Here is an 18,686-nt window from a genome sequence, read left to right on the forward strand (position 1 = left end):
GATCTCCAATGCAACACTTAAACTCTAAATCTTAGAGTGCAATATAGGATTTTTTTGAGTTTTTCTCTAAAATCCATCTCCAATGCAAAACTCAACATGAATCTCTAAAGTGATGTGTCAAGATTCAAGTTTCTCCTGAGTGTTGCATTGGAGATGGTTTTGAAATAGAGTCTCTCTAAATGGTCAAATAGGAAAGGGACCATTTAGAGATCCATTTTTCACACTTGACACATAGGATTTTTAGAGTTTTTCTCGAGTCTTGCATTTGAGATGCTCTAAGAGCATCTCCGATGCAAAACTCAATCTTAGAAACTCGGAGTGCCACATAGGAGTTTTTGAGTTTTTCTTAAAAAATCATCTCCAATGCAAAACTCAACTAAGATATCAAAGATGATGTGTCAAGAGTGGAATAGAGATATCTGAAGAGGACACTCTAGAAATAGAGTGTCCTTTTGAGATATCTCTAATTGTCTAATTCATCGATATTTGAATTTCAACCAATAGAAATCAAGTCTACGTATATTTCCAAAATAACTAATTATTTTTTTGCAAAAATAACCATGCCACATAAGCAGAAAAAAAAAACAAGTTTAGAGTGTTGCATTAGAGACATACAAGAATTGAGGATCTCTATTTTCGCCACCTATGACTGAGAATCTCACTTGGAACTCGATAAATAGGACGAATAGAGATTTTTTTGAATTTTGCATTGGAGATGCTCTAAGAGTGGAAATCTCAACTGGAACTTGACTAAATAGAGATTTTTTGAGTTTTGCTTTGGAGATGCTCTAAGGGCAGGGGAAGAGACGAACAGTGAAAAAAGAGGGGCGCCTCTAGAGGCTACCATACTTCTAACCACAAACCTAGTACTATCCGAACCATGATCTACTATATGATGTTAAGGCCCGCGGCTTATAATCACCACAGGATATGGTCTCGCGACAAAGATCTAACGACGAGGGAGATTGCTAACCTCAAGTTGCGGGCCAAAAAAACCCGTGCAAAATTGCGGGAAATCTAGTATTGCTCGAGCCTTTGAACCGTGAAGAGAAACATCACCCAAGAGAAAGAAAGAAACCTCCGGAAACAGTCCCTCTCCTCTCCAAACCCTAGAAGGTCGGTTACTTTCTCTCTCTAGCTTCGAATCCGTCAATTTCTTTCGCTATTTTCTTGTTACTGTTTTTGGTTATTCACTTTATTAAGATTCAAATCCATGAACTTCTCCCTCTTTTGATGTTCTAAATCTACATCTCAAATCCTCCTTTGGTGTTTTCATTATAAAAATCTCTTAAATTTCTAACCTTTTTTTTTCCTGTTGTTTGATTGATTAGTTCGTGGATTTCAATCTGAAGATTCTTCTGTTTTTGAGATTAATTATTCAATCCACAATACATTGTGTTTTTGTTTCAAATTGAACTAGATTTATGATAAAGTTTTGAACTTTATGATAACTTTTCCAGGTATTTCAGATTGAACTAGATTTATGATAAAGTTTTGAACTTTCTGTTATTTGCATTGTTATATCGTATTGTTTTGATGTCAATCTTATCTTTTTCGTATTGAATGCTTAGAGGAGTTTGTGTTTTAGCCCTAATTACTTACTTTATAAACAATGTGATAATTTTAGATACACTTATATTCATTTTCAGGTAATTAGGATGAACCAGTGAAAGCTCTTATAGGGTTCTCAATTTTTTTTTCTATCAGAAGTCTATAGTTGCAATGTACACGAGGAAATTGAACTTCAAAAGTAAACAATGGCATTCTGTCATTCAACCATACAGATGTTTGATTAGGTTAAATCAGTTTGAAACATCTTCGCATTCTCGAAGTTGTTGTCGGAGAGTTTTTCAAGAAGATAGTTTGGCAAATGTTAGTTTGATTAGAAGAGTTCTTTCACGACCAATTAGTGGTCATAATTTTGGACGGCTTGATACTCGTTGGAAGGATAACGGATTAAGGTTTTATAGTTCTAAAGGCGGTGGAAGGAATACAAGTGAGGATAAACATGTAGTAAAGGATGTGACTAGTTTTGATAAAGGGAATGTGAAGACAGAGAAAGTAATAGAAAATGTTAAAAATTGTGATGCTCATGCTCGGCTTGGGGAACAAGATCAGAAGGAATGGTTAATCAATGAGAAATTGTTTATCGAGAGTAAGCAGAGGGAGTATCTGTTTCTTTCTAGGCGGGAAAGGTTCAAAAAGGAGTTCCTGCGGAAGGTGGTTCCATGGGAGAAGATTACTGTTTCATGGGAAACATTTCCATACCACATTGAGTAATTACTTTTCTTTCCTTCTGGGTTTTCTCTATATTATGCTGTCATGTTTACTGGTGGTCGTAGAAAAAGTTTATAGCTTTTTTTCTTGACAAACTCCATCTGTCTGTTATCATATATCGCCTTCGACAGTGTTCAGTGTAGTTGCTAAAAAACATAAGTATCCGTGGTATACCATTTCCAATTTCAAGTAAAAGATTTATTTGATAAGTTATATATAAAGTAACATGAGTATCGTTCAAGTGCTTAATATTTTTTCTCTTGTTTCAGTGAACTTACAAAAAACTTATTAGTGGAATCTGCTACTTCACATTTGAAGCATAGGAAAGTTACTGCATCTTATGGTGCTAGATTGGCCTCCTCAAGTGGGAGAATACTACTTCAGAGCATTCCAGGTTCTTTACTCATCATTGTCTTTGTTCTTATTGGACACGTAAATTTTCCATCTACTTTTTTTTTTTTTCTCTTCCCGTCATCGGAATAAGTTGTTGGACAACATCTGCTTTCTGCAGGAACCGAGCTTTATCGTGAAAGATTAATCAGAGCACTTGCACGTGATATGAAAGTCCCTCTGTTGGTGCTTGATAGTAGTATTCTTGCGACTTACTCTGTATGTTTTTGATGTTCTTTGACTTGGTTTGCTTGAATCAAAATATTCTTTTATGTTTTTCATACTTCAAATTGTAACACTACAAGCTTTTTTATATTATCTTAAACAGGAATTTAGTGATCAATGCACATCAGAAAGTGAATCAGAGGACGACAATGCAGAGTCGGAGGATGAAGATATTACTGATTCTGAGGTCGATGATGAAAATGATGCAAGCATTGAGGAAGAATGCGAAAGTAGCAGTGAGATAAAATCAGGCAGTGAAGATGATACAGTTGATCTACAAGCATCTGCTGAAGCTCTTAAAAAGCTTCTTCCAGAAGCTATGGATGAATTTGAGAAGGTAAGGAAAATGCAGGGCCATAATGAAATTAGATAGTGATCTATCTAACTGTATTTGCTTAAATATGACAAAAATACAAAATGATTTCCACATGTAAAGAAATTCAAACCTCACATTAGATTGTTAGATATGTAAAATTCAAGTCAATTGTGATGCCTATGTGACTTGCAAGGTTCTAGTTTTTAGCCTGAATAACTTTTGTGACCATGATTTCATCTTTTAGATGGTTTATTTATGTATTTCGATGTCATCTTCATTTGGTCATATATACCACACGAGCCATGAAGTTGACACGGTCTTTTTAAGAAGAATTGTCAATTGACACAGTTCATTGTTTTCATTGGAATATCTGAAATTACCTCTTCGACCATGTTATGTGTTGGATGTTACACCACGATTGGTCTTTCTCTATTTCTGCATAAGTTGTCACACCCTGTATAGATTGTTAAATTTATGCGATCTCTTATGTTTATTTACATTTTGGGCGACACCATCGGTAGAGAGTCTCTGGAGAACCTGAAAGTACATCAGGGTCTGCGCAGCCACATACAGTTCAGTCGCAAGATCAATCTGCACGACCATATAAGAAAGGTACTGCTTACTAACTTAATCTCTTAAGTACCCTTTTATTTATCAGAAATTCCGGTTTGGTTTTTAGGGTAGCCTGTCCGCTTGGATATATTATATGTAGTTGGTCTCTGTCTCAATCTCGGTCCGGTCAAAGGGTGAGACTGAGACCGAGACGGACCGAGAACCTCGACCGCGACAACATGTATAGCTAATAAGTACTAAGTAATAAGCTTAATTACCTGATTCTTCATTACCTCATAATTCTCTTGACTTTAAACATGAAGTTACTTCAAACATTCATAATGAACAAAGTCTTATCATAATAAAAAAATTGTATTCCTAATCTACTAGAATTTTCAATGTTTCTATAGTATTTTCGAAGTTTGTATAAGGCAAAAGACCTAAAATATCTATATAATATTATTGTTACTCATCTTAGATTGATTGGTAATATGAAAGTAGTTAAGAAGGTAATAAGTAGTAGCATACAATTAGGATTTATAAGCTTCCAAAAAAGAAGTTCCAAATAATTAAAAGATGCTGTCTCTGTACCGGGAGAGGGCCGAGACCGAGCCGAGACCAACTACGTAGGATATATAGTTTTTGGAAATGACAATCTTTATAAAGAAGGCTGGGCAAAGAATAAATGGATGATTGAGCCAACTATCATACCGACAACTTCTGATAGCTAAGAGCTTAAAACTCCCCTAATATGATGAAAACACTACTCTAGGCCCAAACATATACTGTTGATTTGATATTTGATATGCTTGTTTAGTTCTCTTTCTTTTGAATTATCCTGATCAAAAGAGTAGTAATAAAATAAATATATAAGAAGCTAGAGTTTTCATCAAAGTAATAAACTTGTGCAGTGCACTTTTAAGGTAAACTTTTTGTCCTGTAGGCATGTTTGGATAATCTCCTATTGTATATAAATTAGATATGTGCTCTTGAACAAATCTAGCCAACATTATTAATTCCATTGATATAATATCTTTGAAACTTTACCAAAACTCACATAAACCCTCTTAGTTTTTTTTTATAGTGTTTTGCATTTGTAATTTGTTTTGAGGGTTTGCTTATAATTTTCAGTCTTACTAATACTTCATAAATTGTGGTTACTATCCTGATTTTATTTCAGGGGATCGTGTGATATACGTCGGGCCTTCTGCATCCGTTGAATCTGAGGACAGGTTTGTCATCTTCTCCCTCTTAGGCTGATACACAACTTCACTCTTTTTTTACACTTACATTGCAACGTAGCGTAAATACAATTTGGTTATGCCAAAATTAGATTGGTCAAGTGGGAAGGAGATAGGCAACTTTTATGTTAAGTTGCAAAAGACTTGGACAGAGGATTTGAGATACACAGTAGGGAAGGTTACAACCAATCCTGATCTATTGCTCTCCTATAGTCCTATTAGCAGTTACCCATCAATCGTCGATTCCCCATGATAGAAACCATTCGCATTTTCAATAGACACTCAAATACATTGAAGGTAATATTAGAACCAAGCCTGACCTCTTACGTATCTAATTATCAGTCCCCGACCCATCCTTAACTCTAAAAGGGTTAAATTAACGGTTCTCTTAGGTCATGAATGTCGACGTATTATTGCACAACGGAGTAACAATGGTTGACACTACTCAATTTTGCATACAAAGATAACTGCAATTAAGACCTCCCAAATCATAGTTTTAGTTCTGGACCTCGTAAATAACTCCCGGAATTTCATGTGGAACGTTTATAAAGGATCCCTGAAGGACATCCCACAACATAATTATAGCAACAAGCTATAATTGGTGTTTGGCTGCGTGGTACAATTTTTCTTCACTAAGTATTAAATTAGTCTCTCTAATCCTTGTAGAATATTAATTTTTCTTTTTATCGTCTACCCAGACTGCCATGTAGACATTATTGGCTAAATCACTGCGACTTTGACGAGTTGTTCTGATTGGCATAGCCGATTTGACTGCCTCACTTTTTTTTGTTTGGGAGATACTGTGGGCGTTGATTCTTTCTCATAGTTTAGACTCTTTAGAGAGTGTGTGTCATCAACTTGATTACTCCATTTTATTTCCACTTAAAGTAGAGCTTCGTAATATAATGACTAATGAGCAGTTCACATCTGCAGATTGTGGAAAAATTCCTAAATATAGAGCTATAAGTGTGTTAAGTATATCACTGTCCTAATTCGTCGGGGTTTTCTAGGCTCTGGAAACATGAATCATACCTAACTGATCAAGTTAATGAACTACAGATGTTGAGATTCAGATGTATTTGAAGCTCACTTCTTGTGTTGAAGTTTATTCCATAAATTATAAAATTATGGTTTTATAGTTTATATGTATGATCACTTCAGTCTTTTTGTTGCGAAAGATTTTGTATGAAGTTCTCTGGAGTTCAGTTATTTAGTGTATAGAAGGTATTTCTTGCTAGTAGGCATAATGTAGGATAAGAAATAATGTCCTCTAGAAGCAGCTTTTGGAACACTTACAAAATCATTACAAAATGAAAGTTAAACAAAACAATCAGTTACAAAATCATTACTTCAGGGTCTTTAGGAGTTCGAAGACTAACAAGACCTCGTCTCTTGCTAATATTCGTGTGCCTCTATAATCTATATCTGTACTCGGAAACTTTACTTTTAAACTCTAAGATTCTAATAGATTCATTTATTTTTTTGAAATCATGTTTAAATAATGCCTTAATGCTACTCATAGACACTTACATTCCCAGATAATATTTGTTTAGGACATTTCTTTCTGATTAGTATTGAATCTTTTGATGTATCTATTTTCTTACTTATCATATTTAAATTTATTTTAGAATTTAGTTGTTTGGGTTTCTGCTCAACCATTTTAAAAATCCGTAGAAACCAGAAACTATGAAGTGGACGTTTTGATTGCTAAGAATGGTTTAACATTCATGCGTAGATATTGAACATGTAGGAGATTTCTTTTGTTTCTACCCTGAGATTGCGCTTAAAACCACATTCCTGAAAATGAAAAGTGTCAGCCTTCAATTAGGATACCTTCTGTTGTCTCTTTCTCTTCAACACCCCTATTAATCATCTTCCCTTCAACTTTGACTTACCCGACTCCTAATTGTTGGCATATATTGCATCACAGGATCGTCTTTGGGAAAATTCCAACTTCCGATGGTCCAGCAAGTGCTTATACAATTATGCGTTCCAGGTGGGTTGGTAAGTCTCCCCAATATATATAGATGGTAACTATTGGCTACAGAGTTTGACTCATTGAGTCATTTGTACTCTCGGCAATTCCTGGAAGTTGGAAATGCATTATAGTGTTAAATATTAATGTTTATTTTATGTGCAAGCCACTAAGGTTTTTCACCTTCGGAGGGCTTAGATAGCTGTTTTGTCTTCAGTATATCTACAAAAGGGATAAAAACATTAAAATAAACAACTTCATAATTTCATCTGCTCTCAAGTTGGTCACTTGGTTGTTTTGGTTTCTCATTGACTGTGCGTTATGTGTAGTATACCTACTCTCATTCCCATCGGGTTGGTTAGTTTCCTCTCCGGCAAAGTGTCAACTTCTATGTTCTAAATTATATTATTGGGCTAGATCTTAAAATTTTTTAAGAGCATTAGTATGAACATTGTTTCTGAAATTGAGCTGTTACAGCTGTATAGCTAACCAGAATACTTCAGAGTAATTGTGCCACATCTTTGTCAACTCTGTGCTTTATACTCATATAGTCATGCACAAGTCACTTTATGATAGTATGATCATTTAATAGAACTGTCGTACTACTTAGAATAGAAGTATATTGTCCCACCAGAGACAGAATTCTATCTGTAATTTTCTGCTTGCAGTGAGTTTCAGACTTCCGTTCTTCTAGTCTTCCTATTAGAGTGCGTAAATGCGTAGGGACAATAATTATGAAATAATGTACCATACAAGATTGATTGAACCAGCACATCTGTGCTATAGGCTCACTGAGTGACCCCAAACAAAATAAAAGAGTTTGCATGTTAGAATAGCTCAGAATTTCTTGTCGGAGTTAGAATTTGCAGTGAGTTGGTACTATCAAAATGTCTGTGCTGCAGGATTATAAGAGCATTACGGGCTAATAGTCTTCAGAGTTCAGACCATAATGCAGCCTCTCAATATAAGCAATGGGGTATATGCATGATAAGATGTTGGGAAGCTGGGGATTAAATTAAAGAGATTTATCCCTTCACGTAGTTATTGATTTTCTGCTGCATATAATATTCACGCCTTCGTAATATGTTTTGCATTTTGTAGTTCGGTCGCGGACATTATCTCTTTTCTTATTCTAATATAAATTTTATTTTCCCAATAGAAATATAGAGTGATGGATCAGAGGTTTGGCCAGGCCCAGCTTCTGTTCTGTTATTTAATGTTGGGGTTGTTTCTAGTAAGGAAGGGAAGGCAGTAGCTTCTATTTTGGCGATGCTTCTCGTTTTCCTTCATTTCGTTTCCATGTTATCAGTGTCACGGTCTTTACCTCTCTCTGGACGTCTAGCCTGCAACATATGCATTCTGCATGGATGCTTAACTCATGAAAGTATGTGTTGAGAATTTGCCTACAATTTGCGTGCCTGTTCAATGTCTAACCAAATGTTTTCCCGACTCAAGGTGGTTTGCTCCGAAAAAGCGAAGCACCGTCTTGAGGTGTATGCTTTGATGCCCAAAAGCGTACCACTAATTCTTGTACAAAAAGAAGTGATACCACATTTATGTAAAATTGTCAAATGATAGTCTTTTTCACTTTGCTACAATAATATAAGGACTCAAGTATTTAACAGACAAGAAAGCTAAATGTTGTTACTTCTTATGTTGCATTAACTTAAACGATGCTTGTGAGTTTTTATTTTCTGTAGATGCGTGTGCCTTGAGGCGAAAACTGACCGCCTCGCGTGAGGCGCGCCTTGAGGCGTATGCATCTACTGAATTTTAAAACACAAGTGCTTGATAAATCAGAAGTAGCTTTTTTAGTAGTTGAGTAAAACTTGCAATCCGTGTATTACAACCTTTCTGTTTCGTTGGTCATAATTAGCTCATTGTATTTATGTTGATTATTTAACATTTTACATCAAGTTATATCCAGTTCTCTGCATTTCTTTGCAGGCCTTTGTCAAAAGGTCAGCGTGGAGAAGTTTATGAGGTGAATGGTGACCGAGTAGCTATTATTTTGGACCGTGTTGAAAAGGTAAAGAAAGAGGCTGACATGGATGAAGAAGCTGGTAAAGAGGCTGCTAAATCCTCAATTTCTTGGATACATGGTATACTTCTACCCCTAAATGAACGAAACAATGAATAAAAAGTTTAAGCTCAATTTGATGTAGAAGATGGTTATATTCTCTGACAGATCATTCTGTTATAGAAGATAACTTCTCTTTTGTCCTCCATTTCTGTGAGAATATATTTTATATCCTCTTTAAGCTTTAAAGTGACTTTGCTAAGGTGTCGTTTGGCAACCAAAAGTAGAAGTTCTTTTGCTTCAAAAAAGTAAAAAATTATCAGAAGTATGTTTGGCGAAAATGTTACTTGTAAGTAAAAAAGTCAAAAGAATTAGTTTTGTAATGTAATTTACTTTTCTATTTTCCTTTTTTCATTAAGATACCTGATTTCAATTAAATGTATTTATGATTTTCATGATTACTCTTTTGGAAGAGGTGGTGCTGATATTGGTGGTGGTGGTGGTGGTGGTGGTGGAGCCATTGAGATATTGTGATGGAAGCGGCGGTGGTTATGATGTGATTGAGGTGTGGTGGTGGTGGAGGTACGGTGGTGGGGATATGGTGGTGGTGGAGGTATGATGGTGGTGGCGGCGGTTGTTGAGATACAGTGGTGGTTGAGGTGTGGTGGTGGAGGTACGGTAGTGGTGGACGTGTGGTGGGGGTTGAGATACAGCGGTGGTGGAGGTTTGATGTGTGGTGGTGGTGGAGGTGTGTAGTGGTGGCTGGTGGTATGGTACAACAGTGTGGTGGTGGAGCGGAAATAAACAAAGAATTTTTTTTGGTGAAGTGAAATTCGTGCATATGTTGAAGAAAAGTTGCTTAACTTCAAAGTCAAAAGCTGAAAATATGAACTTCAAAAGAAAGTCAAATTTTAACTTAAGTGATGTCGGAAATTTTCACGTTGCCACACTAACTTTTTTATTTTTCTACTTAAATAAGTCAAAAAGTAACTTATCTTAGTGTTGCCAAACAATACCTAAGTCAGCTCTTTGTCCATAGAGTTCGGGTAGCTGACAACACTTGTAGTTGTTACTTTTGGTCATTTAGACAGGTTTAGGGTGGTGCTGGAAGACTTCTATTCAAGCATTTGCTCCTTTGTCATCTGTCATCTATATTGTGTTCTTTAATCTAGGGTGTCCAAGCTCTCCAAAATTTAACTCTTAGGCATATGCTACAATTCGTTCAATTTTTGTAACTGTGGTCAGAACTGTAAATTGTTGTATCAGAGTTATTTATTTGGAATTAATTGGAATATCTGATGGATTTTTTTGTTTCCAGTTCAGGACATTGAGCATGATCTTAGTTTGGAGGCAACAGATTGGTACGTCGCGTTGGAGGCACTATGTGAGGTAAAATGCTTAACTAAGCATGTAAATGATTGTTTATAGAAATTAATCTATCCTGTAAATTTATGTCAGGAACTAAGTTAACTTCTTCTCTTTTTCTGCTACCTGCTAGACTTCGACGGTCAAATGTTTTTTGAACTAATCCTTTTTTGCATTATTTGCAGGTTTTGCCATCCCTGGAACCGCTTATTGTTTATTTCCCCGAACCTTCTCAGTGGTTGTCAGGGGCAGTTCCAAAGGCACATACTAAAGAGTTTCTCCGTAAGGTGGAAGAAATGTTTGAGCAATTATCAGGGCCTGTTATTTTGATCTGCGGACAAAACAAAGTTGAAACTGGGTCCAAGGAGAAAGAGAAATTTGTGAGTTTCAAACGTTGCAGAATATACACTTTACAGTTTACACATGCACATGTTCATAATATGCACGTTTTGAGTTGTCTTTTCGATTTTGATAGTTTTGAAGCAAAAGTAGGTCCTCTTGTTTTATTAAATGTATGTATGTTATTTTTGTATCGTATTTTATTCAAAATGTGTTTAATTCATCATTCATGGAAAGCAAGTCTACATGTAAGTTATGAGTGTAAATAGTACTTCTATTTTATGTTGTGGGATGCCTGTGTAAGTAATGTCTCCTTTTTGGATTTTGACAGACAATGGTACTACCGGATATTAGCCGTCTTGCAAAGCTGGTTAGTACATTTCTTTTATCACATTATGTTCCTTTCTCTGGTAACTGCTGTTCTTCCTATTAAAACTTCATTGGTGTGGAAATATGTGACACAAGAATAAAACAAGAAAAAATTTGCCAAAAGAAAAAAGTGATAGGGACAATCACTAGAATGTATCCATTATAGAATGATACTTTAGATGAAATGATTTTTTCAAGGTTCATGTGGAGATAAAGCAACGCTTATTTCTGGTTTAGTTCCTGTTTCTTTCCTTGTTAAAGAGAGTGTGTCGAATTTGTGAATTTGTTTCTAATTGTTCTATAATACTGATGTGTGATGCTCTTTCTCTGAAATATTGTCATATTTTGGTTATTTCTTTCTAAATTGACTTGAAGTTATGTTGGATTCTGCAGCCTCTGTCCTTGAAACGACTTACCGAGGGACTGAAAGCGACTAAGAAACCTCGGCAAAATCAATTACAGAAGCTCTTTGCCAACGTGATTTTGATTCATCCCCCAAAGGTAAACTATATATATCATGGAAATAACATAAGCGAAATATATTATACCAGGCTTTTGACCCTATATTACAAATTTACAAGTAAAAGCCGTTTTCTCACGCAGTAGTGATATTTCTTGGATTTTAGTATGTAAATGCTGAAAGTAGCACTGAAAAGCATGACGGCATTTGCGAGTCACCACTTGGTTAAGACTTAAGAATATAAGCACAACAAATACATGCTTCATTTCAACACCAAAATTGACATTTATTTTTTGAAAGAAGTTGAACAATTTTTTCTGTTTTACTAGAGCATATTCTTGTGCCCATCTTAACTAGTCACCATTGTATATTTTTCAGGAAGAGGAACTGCTTGGAACATTCAATAAACAGGTTGAAGTTGACAGGAAAATTCTAATTTCAAGGAGTAATTTAAATGAGCTACATAAGGTACTCCACTGATATAACATGCTCTGTGGTGGTAAATAGTTCTTTATTTGTTGTTAATCGTCCCATCTCATGCTTTATAGGGACTGCGTTTGCTCACTAGTTGGTCGATTGTTGTTTTCTTTTTGTTTGCTGACAGTTTGGCTTTAGGGTTTGTGACTTTTAAGCAACTTTAATTTACTGGTTTTATGTTTTGCACAAATATGAATTGCAGGTTCTAGAGGAGCATGAATTATCGTGTGAAGAGCTTTTACATATAAATACAGATGGTGTTATCCTGACTAAACAGAGTAAGCAACTGAGTAATCCGCAAAGAACCATTAGTTTGATATGGAAAGTATCCTTATTTTATGAATCAATGTGTAGGATGACAAAATCATATTGGTTTTCATATAGGTCTCATGCTTTTGAGTGAGTGCGTACCATGTAGTCACAGACATCTTAAACTATATGAGAAATACATTGCATGAACTTGCAGTTACATTCTCTTTTGCTATGTTTATGTATTATAAAGTGTCATTTTCTTTTGTTATATTTATGTATTATTTTCATGTTATAGTTTATACAATGGACCTAAACTCTTTCTTAGGTAGTAATCTGAAGCAGTGTCTATTTCATTCACAATCTATCCCTGTAAAGGAAGAATTAAATATGCCAAGTCATCAGGTTCTCTGACTCAAATTTGATCAATAATTATCCAGTGTGGAGTTAGGACTCGATTTACACAAGTCAGTGGGCGAGCGTGACAAACATGTATTGGCTGTCACATTCTTGATTTATCAGTCATGCATTGTCATGCCTATTTGTTCTTTGCAATAATATAGATCTTTAATTGGTAACTGAAGTGAAAAATGTGTTCAGTCTAGTAGTAAAGCCACTGACAGTTGCATGCTTTATTTACGAATAATGACATTCTAATTATTAGCATTTTCTTTTGTTACTCCGTCCAGAAGCTGAAAAAGTTGTTGGCTGGGCTAGGAATCATTACTTGTCAGCATGCAATCTTCCTTCAATAAAAGGGGAAAGGTTAAATGTTCCCCGTGAAAGGTACAACATCTCACTTTGAATTAAACAAAAAAAGAATTAAGAGAAACAGAAAAATTCTCAATCTAATAATTATTTTCTCTTAATCGTTAAATTGACCTCATTACCTTGCTTTTAAGCTTGGAGATTGCAATTCTGAGGCTTAAAGAAGAAGAGATGATGTCCAGCACGCCTACATCAAGTTTGAAGGTAATTGATTCCCTGAGTTAAGTTTCTGAATTCTAGGAAAATCTGAAAGCATTGTCCGTACATTACTACAACCATTCTTCCATTTTATTTGCCGCAGAGTATTGCGAAGAATGAGTTTGAAAGCAACTTCGTTTCGGCAGTGGTTCCACCAGGTGAAGTTGGAGTCAAATTTGATGATATTGGTGCCCTTGAGGATGTGAAAAATACATTACATGAACTTGTCATTCTTCCGATGAGGAGACCAGAGCTATTTTCTCATGGAAACCTATTGCGGGTGATTTGTTTTCTAGGATATTGCTTTGTCTATATATTTTCTACTCTAGTTTTTGTTAGACTTGCAGTGACATTCTCGTTTGTTATAAATATGCGTTCTTTAAAGTTTCAGTGTTCCTAACGGGACTCCTACCATGTTAACATTTTGGAAATTGATGACAGCCGTGCAAAGGGATACTACTTTTTGGACCTCCAGGAACGGGAAAGACCCTTCTTGCCAAAGCACTGGCAACTGAAGCAGGAGCCAATTTTATAAGCATAACTGGCTCGACCCTCACATCAAAGGTACCTGAATACAAATAACCTAGACACCATCTTCAGTTGCTTTATCACGATTGATATTTATGGGTTTTATAAGTAGAACTGTGGATATTATGCAATGTATTACTTGGACTATCATGTCTTTACTTTTTGACATGCAACCCTTGTTACTGTACGGTGACAGCTGTCCCGTGGTTTTTCTCTTTCTTTTTGTGTGAAACTTGTTAACTCCTTTTTCCATTTGTATTTCTGAATAGTGGTTTGGAGATGCTGAAAAGCTTACTAAGGCCCTTTTCTCCTTCGCTAGCAAGCTCGCCCCTGTAATTATATTTGTCGACGAGGTGAGTTGTTTTCTTTAAATTTTATTGCAAAAATTAAAAAAAACAGAAGCTGTCATAAACAGAATGTTATCACCTATGCTTCTGCTTGGTCGTAGTTCGGTAATCGCGGTGTAGAAATCTGATTGAGTTCTTCTAAATGTCATTAACAATAGGTTGACAGTTTACTTGGTGCTCGTGGTGGAGCATTTGAGCACGAGGCAACAAGAAGAATGAGAAACGAATTTATGGCAGCCTGGGATGGACTAAGATCGAAAGATAGCCAAAGGATTCTCATCCTTGGTGCTACAAATAGACCATTTGACCTTGATGATGCTGTAATTCGCCGCTTACCAAGAAGGTAAATGTTCTGAAATTTTCATCATCAGCTCAATCTGCTGCAAAGATACAGAATGAAATTCCATTTGTTAGGTTGTTTTATTATCTTGGAATTTCAATACAAGTCTATGATACTATGATACTCTGGAATATAATTGATATATATGGGTTTACTGATGCTAAGAATCAAGTAAAACTCCTATCAGTATATTTCTGCACTAGGAAAACTAGTAAGATGAACTTGCCAGTGCTAGGTGGGAACCGGGTGGGTATGGGTACCCACGGGTAACTTAGTCTCGGATTCGGGCGGGCCGGGTAACTATTCTACTTGACCACTCGGGCACTCGGGTAATTCGGGCGGGTATTTTTTATTTTCTCACTGATCAAAGCCCGCCCACGCCCATGTAGAAGCTCGGGTCTTTCGGGGTCGGGCATCGGGTGATGCTTTAACTTGAGCCTTTCACATATTAGAGATCCATGAAAATGCTACTCACCTCACATCACTTATAAAAGCTTCCAAATAACTTTGCTCATTAGTAAATGAATGATGTGGGACTAAGTATGTGAAGTGTGAACTTCAACTCTTTCCTCTCATCATTTATCAAAGCTTGCTCATTAGTAAATAAGCAATGTGGGACTAAACTATGCGAAGTGTAAATTTTTTATGGACTTAAGAATATAATCCCACATTGGAGACCACTGATAAAACTTCTTTGAGGTTGTGATAATAAAGCCAACATTCCCCAGCTCCTAAGCTTAAAGATTCACAATGATGCCTACCTAAGTACATATCAGTTGTTGGGCGAAAAATTCATGAATTTTGTATCTTGCAATAGGATTTGTGAAGCCCATTATTATTAATTTTAAGTGATAAAGCTTCGGGCGCCCATCGGGTATAACATGTGGTCTCGGGCTCGGGCGGTTGCGCGGGTAAGCCTCCTCACCCGAGCCCGCCCGTTATATTTCGTCGGATCGGGCGGGCTATGCCCATCTCGGGCATGGGCGTCCACGGGTAGGTTCGGACTGCGGGCGCCCATAACGGGTGACGGGCTTCCGGGTAGAAATCCCACCCCTAGCCAGTGCAACTGATGGATACAAGGAAATATATGTCTGACGATCTGATAATATTGGTATATAGGATATATGTGGACCTACCGGATGCTGAAAATCGGAAGAAAATTCTAAGTATACTTCTTGCAAAAGAAAACCTGGAGCCTGGTTTCCGATACGATAAGCTGGCCCATGCAACTGAAGGATACTCTGGTAGTGATTTGAAGGTACCATCCTAAATGCTTGGTGTATTTTGACGTGTACTTTGGCAGAAGTTAAATTCTGTGCTTGCATTTATTTATTTTTCGTATTTGCAGAATTTATGTATAGCTGCTGCATATAGGCCAGTGCAAGAACTTCTGGAAGAAGAAAAGAAGGTATATGTCTATATGGTATTATTGAGTTTTTCATTTGATTTAGTGCTATCTGCCATCTCTATCTTATTTTCTTGTTTCTCCTAGCGAATTTCCTGTCGAACAATGTGTTCGGTACAGATCTTTTAATACGATATTCTGGACCCTTTTGGTTACCAATTACAATCCGACACTTCAAATATCATCTCACAATACAAGCGGATCTAAGGGGCTCAGCCCCGTAGTAGTCATTTTGCTAGGTGGCCTTTTAGTTTACACCTGCAATTGCATAACAATGGTACTGTGCTAAGTGCTAACATCGATCTCTTCTGCCATCAAAACTAAAGATATTAGAGCGGCTTATCAATGAAAAATTGTTCCACACTTGTTAATTGTCTTTATACCAGTACAAAAATGACAGTCCAAAAAGTGCTAGAATTCTCTTATTTATATTAGAATGAAAATACATTGTTCTAGTTCTACAGCTAACAAGTTTGCTAGTATTTAATCATTAATTGCCTTTTTTTGTTTTCTAGGGGGATAATGATAAAGCAGATCTGCTCCCAAGGTCACTTGGTTTAGAGGATTTTATTGAAGCAAAAGCAAAGGTATATCTTAATTTTTGCCGTAATCTAGTATGGCAGATTAAGGAAAACCTCTGTTTCCTTTTGATCTCTTTCAAATATGATTGTATAAACTATAAAGTTGGAGCTATTACATGTGATTTCATGTTTTCACACATCACCACCTTCTGCCAGTAGAATCTTGGTTTTAGCCTTTTGGTTACTCACTGATCTGCCTGGTAAACACTTAGGGTTTGCCCATTAGGGAGGATATTGGCGACGAGCTCTCGGGTTTTTGTACATTGTTATCAGTCAACGTCATATTTACATATTGAATGCTGACTATACTATCGTCTCTTTTCTCGAACATCTAAACCAACTGTGAACAGGTCGTACAATTATCTCTCAGTTCTATTACTACGTATCAGCTCTACATAACCAACTAGACATCTTCGCGTTATTGAGTCTAGGTGTTCATAATGTACAGTTTTGGTGGAAAATTGGTATAACCTGTGGCTAAATATCAATTCAGGGAGTCTTTAGCATTGTTACCTTTTCTTGCCAATACATCTAATATATGTATTTCAGTACCATGAAATTCTCTCTAATATGTTGTGATTGGATTAGGTGGGTGCTTCGGTTGCGTATGATGCTACGAGCATGAATGAGTTACGAAGATGGAATGATCAGTACGGTGAAGGTGGAAGTAGGAAAAGAACACCATTTGGTATTGGAGATTAACTGTTATCGTCTAATTTAATCTAGTATCCTTTGTAACAAGCATGATAGGTGAATTAAAATCTTTATCTTCCTTTATTAAATTAAAAAGGGAGGCATCAAAATTTTGTGGAATATGTTAATTAAACATGTAAAGTAAGCTCGTAATGATGAATTTAACACTAAATTAACATTTTATTGCTAATAATATATGATTGAGCATTTTATTGTTGCAAATTGAATTACTTGCTGTGGAGAAGCCAGTATCTATGATACTGTGTTTGACTAAGGAGATTTGGATATGATATTCACTTATTAATCAAGGGAGGTGTTAGGGGCAAAATACATCGGCACACTCTGATTTTGTCCAAGTCTTGGCTAAAAGTTTCAGAGAAGGTTTGAAATTTTAAATTTGGTTTTTTGAAGCTTTTGGGCGAACCTTTAAAGCTTTGAGTTGGGTTTTTGAAGCTTTAGATTTTGCTTACTCACAAGGCTGATTATTTGAGAAATAAGAAAATTGTCCTGTACAAAATTTTGAGAGAAATTGTAGACTTCATCACAATTCGAATCTAAATGTGACGAGAAAGTAGAAAAGATAAAAGAGTTTGAAGGTCATCAGACAATTGGTCAGTTTGGTATGTAAGCGACCTTCATCGGAGAAGATGATAGGTGGATTTCGTATGTTTTTAAGTTTTTGAGAACTAATTCCTTTCTGTTTCTTGACAATATTTCGAGTTTTTAGAAAAAGAGTTTGGCCCTTGGAGTCAAAATGAAGGTCCAGATACGACAAGTTGCTTACAGTTCGGAGGATGGGCTTTAGGCCGTTTTGTTGGCGGATTGTAGGCTTTTTTGTCGTCGGATTTTGGACATCTTTAATTATTAGTTTAACTTAAGCAGTTATTGTGCTTATCACATCTTAATGATGTATCAGTGTCTTGTAAAGACTAACGTAGATCATAGTCGATTTCTAAAAAAAAAAGAAACTAATTTTTTTTCTCCCCAATTAATTTTTCATCTCCTTCGTTGTCCTAACATCTTCTCATTTTTACCTTCATCATCATCAACATCTCTTTTTATCTTCGTCATCATCATTCTTTTACATTTAGCTAGTGTAACTTAAGCGGGTTAGTATTTACCCCACCAACTTTATTAGTTTGTCTAGATATGTTTTCAATCTTTTTCATTATGTTTTGTTGTTGTGGCTTTTTGATTCTCTATACTCTCTCTAGAATAGGGTTTTTTGAAGTACCCATTTACTAACTATGGTTAGTATTGATGGAGTGGTTGAAGCGCACCCATTTACTAAAATGATTTTCTTTTTTTGAGAAATTTGGGTGATAAACTGTTTCCACCGAGACTTATCCCAAAACTTCATTGACTTAAGAGGGATGTCTACCACTACACTAAATGATAGTGGACTACTAGAACTATTAACGAGTATTAGTTTTGATGGGTCCCCATTCCGACCGAAACGAGAACTACTAGAACTGCTTTGAACCAACTTGAAACTGACTTGTAAGAGAGTAGCAAGGCCAGATGTTATAGAAGATGAAGATAACTACTAACTGAATTACCTGTCAGTTCTA

The 18,686-nt window shown here is 36.0% G+C and overlaps 1 protein-coding gene across 4 annotated transcripts; it reads left to right on the forward strand.

Moving 5' to 3' along the window:
- Positions 1-924: 924 nt before the first annotated feature.
- Positions 925-17,337, forward strand: LOC147569520 (uncharacterized). Of its 4 annotated transcripts, none has more exons than XM_086656000.1 (25): positions 925-1,116; positions 1,650-2,276; positions 2,547-2,671; positions 2,789-2,886; positions 2,996-3,229; positions 3,730-3,820; positions 4,941-4,992; positions 6,932-6,997; positions 8,924-9,078; positions 10,315-10,385; positions 10,547-10,741; positions 11,032-11,070; positions 11,463-11,570; positions 11,908-11,997; positions 12,209-12,284; positions 12,945-13,041; positions 13,158-13,227; positions 13,325-13,501; positions 13,663-13,785; positions 14,019-14,102; positions 14,255-14,439; positions 15,556-15,694; positions 15,785-15,844; positions 16,357-16,428; positions 17,011-17,337. In XM_086656000.1, exons 2-25 carry the CDS (start codon positions 1,723-1,725, stop codon positions 17,122-17,124), a joined length of 3,075 nt encoding a protein of 1,024 aa, XP_086512126.1. In that variant the 5' UTR covers positions 925-1,116; positions 1,650-1,722; the 3' UTR covers positions 17,125-17,337. The 4 variants fall into 4 exon arrangements, with proteins under 4 accessions (XP_086512126.1, XP_086512128.1, XP_086512127.1 ...); XM_086656001.1 differs by having other exon boundaries at positions 1,113-1,460; XM_086656002.1 differs by lacking the exon at positions 6,932-6,997 and having other exon boundaries at positions 941-1,116.
- Positions 17,338-18,686: the final 1,349 nt, after the last annotated feature.

This window comes from Eschscholzia californica, unplaced genomic scaffold (assembly GCF_041429995.1).
Source record: "Eschscholzia californica isolate CP2 unplaced genomic scaffold, dmEscCali1.0.p SCAF_1, whole genome shotgun sequence".
Lineage (NCBI taxonomy): Eukaryota > Viridiplantae > Streptophyta > Magnoliopsida > Ranunculales > Papaveraceae > Eschscholzia > Eschscholzia californica.

Excerpts from the sequence above, each read along its gene's own strand:
- LOC147569520 (XM_086656000.1), top strand. The coding sequence starts at position 1,723 with ATGTACACGAGGAAATTGAACTTCAAAAGTAAACAATGGCATTCTGTC. Across the intron at positions 4,993-6,931 it reads TCCGTTGAATCTGAGGACAG|GATCGTCTTTGGGAAAATTC; the intron begins GTTTGTCATCTT and ends ATTGCATCACAG. Across the intron at positions 11,571-11,907 it reads TTTTGATTCATCCCCCAAAG|GAAGAGGAACTGCTTGGAAC; the intron begins GTAAACTATATA and ends TATATTTTTCAG.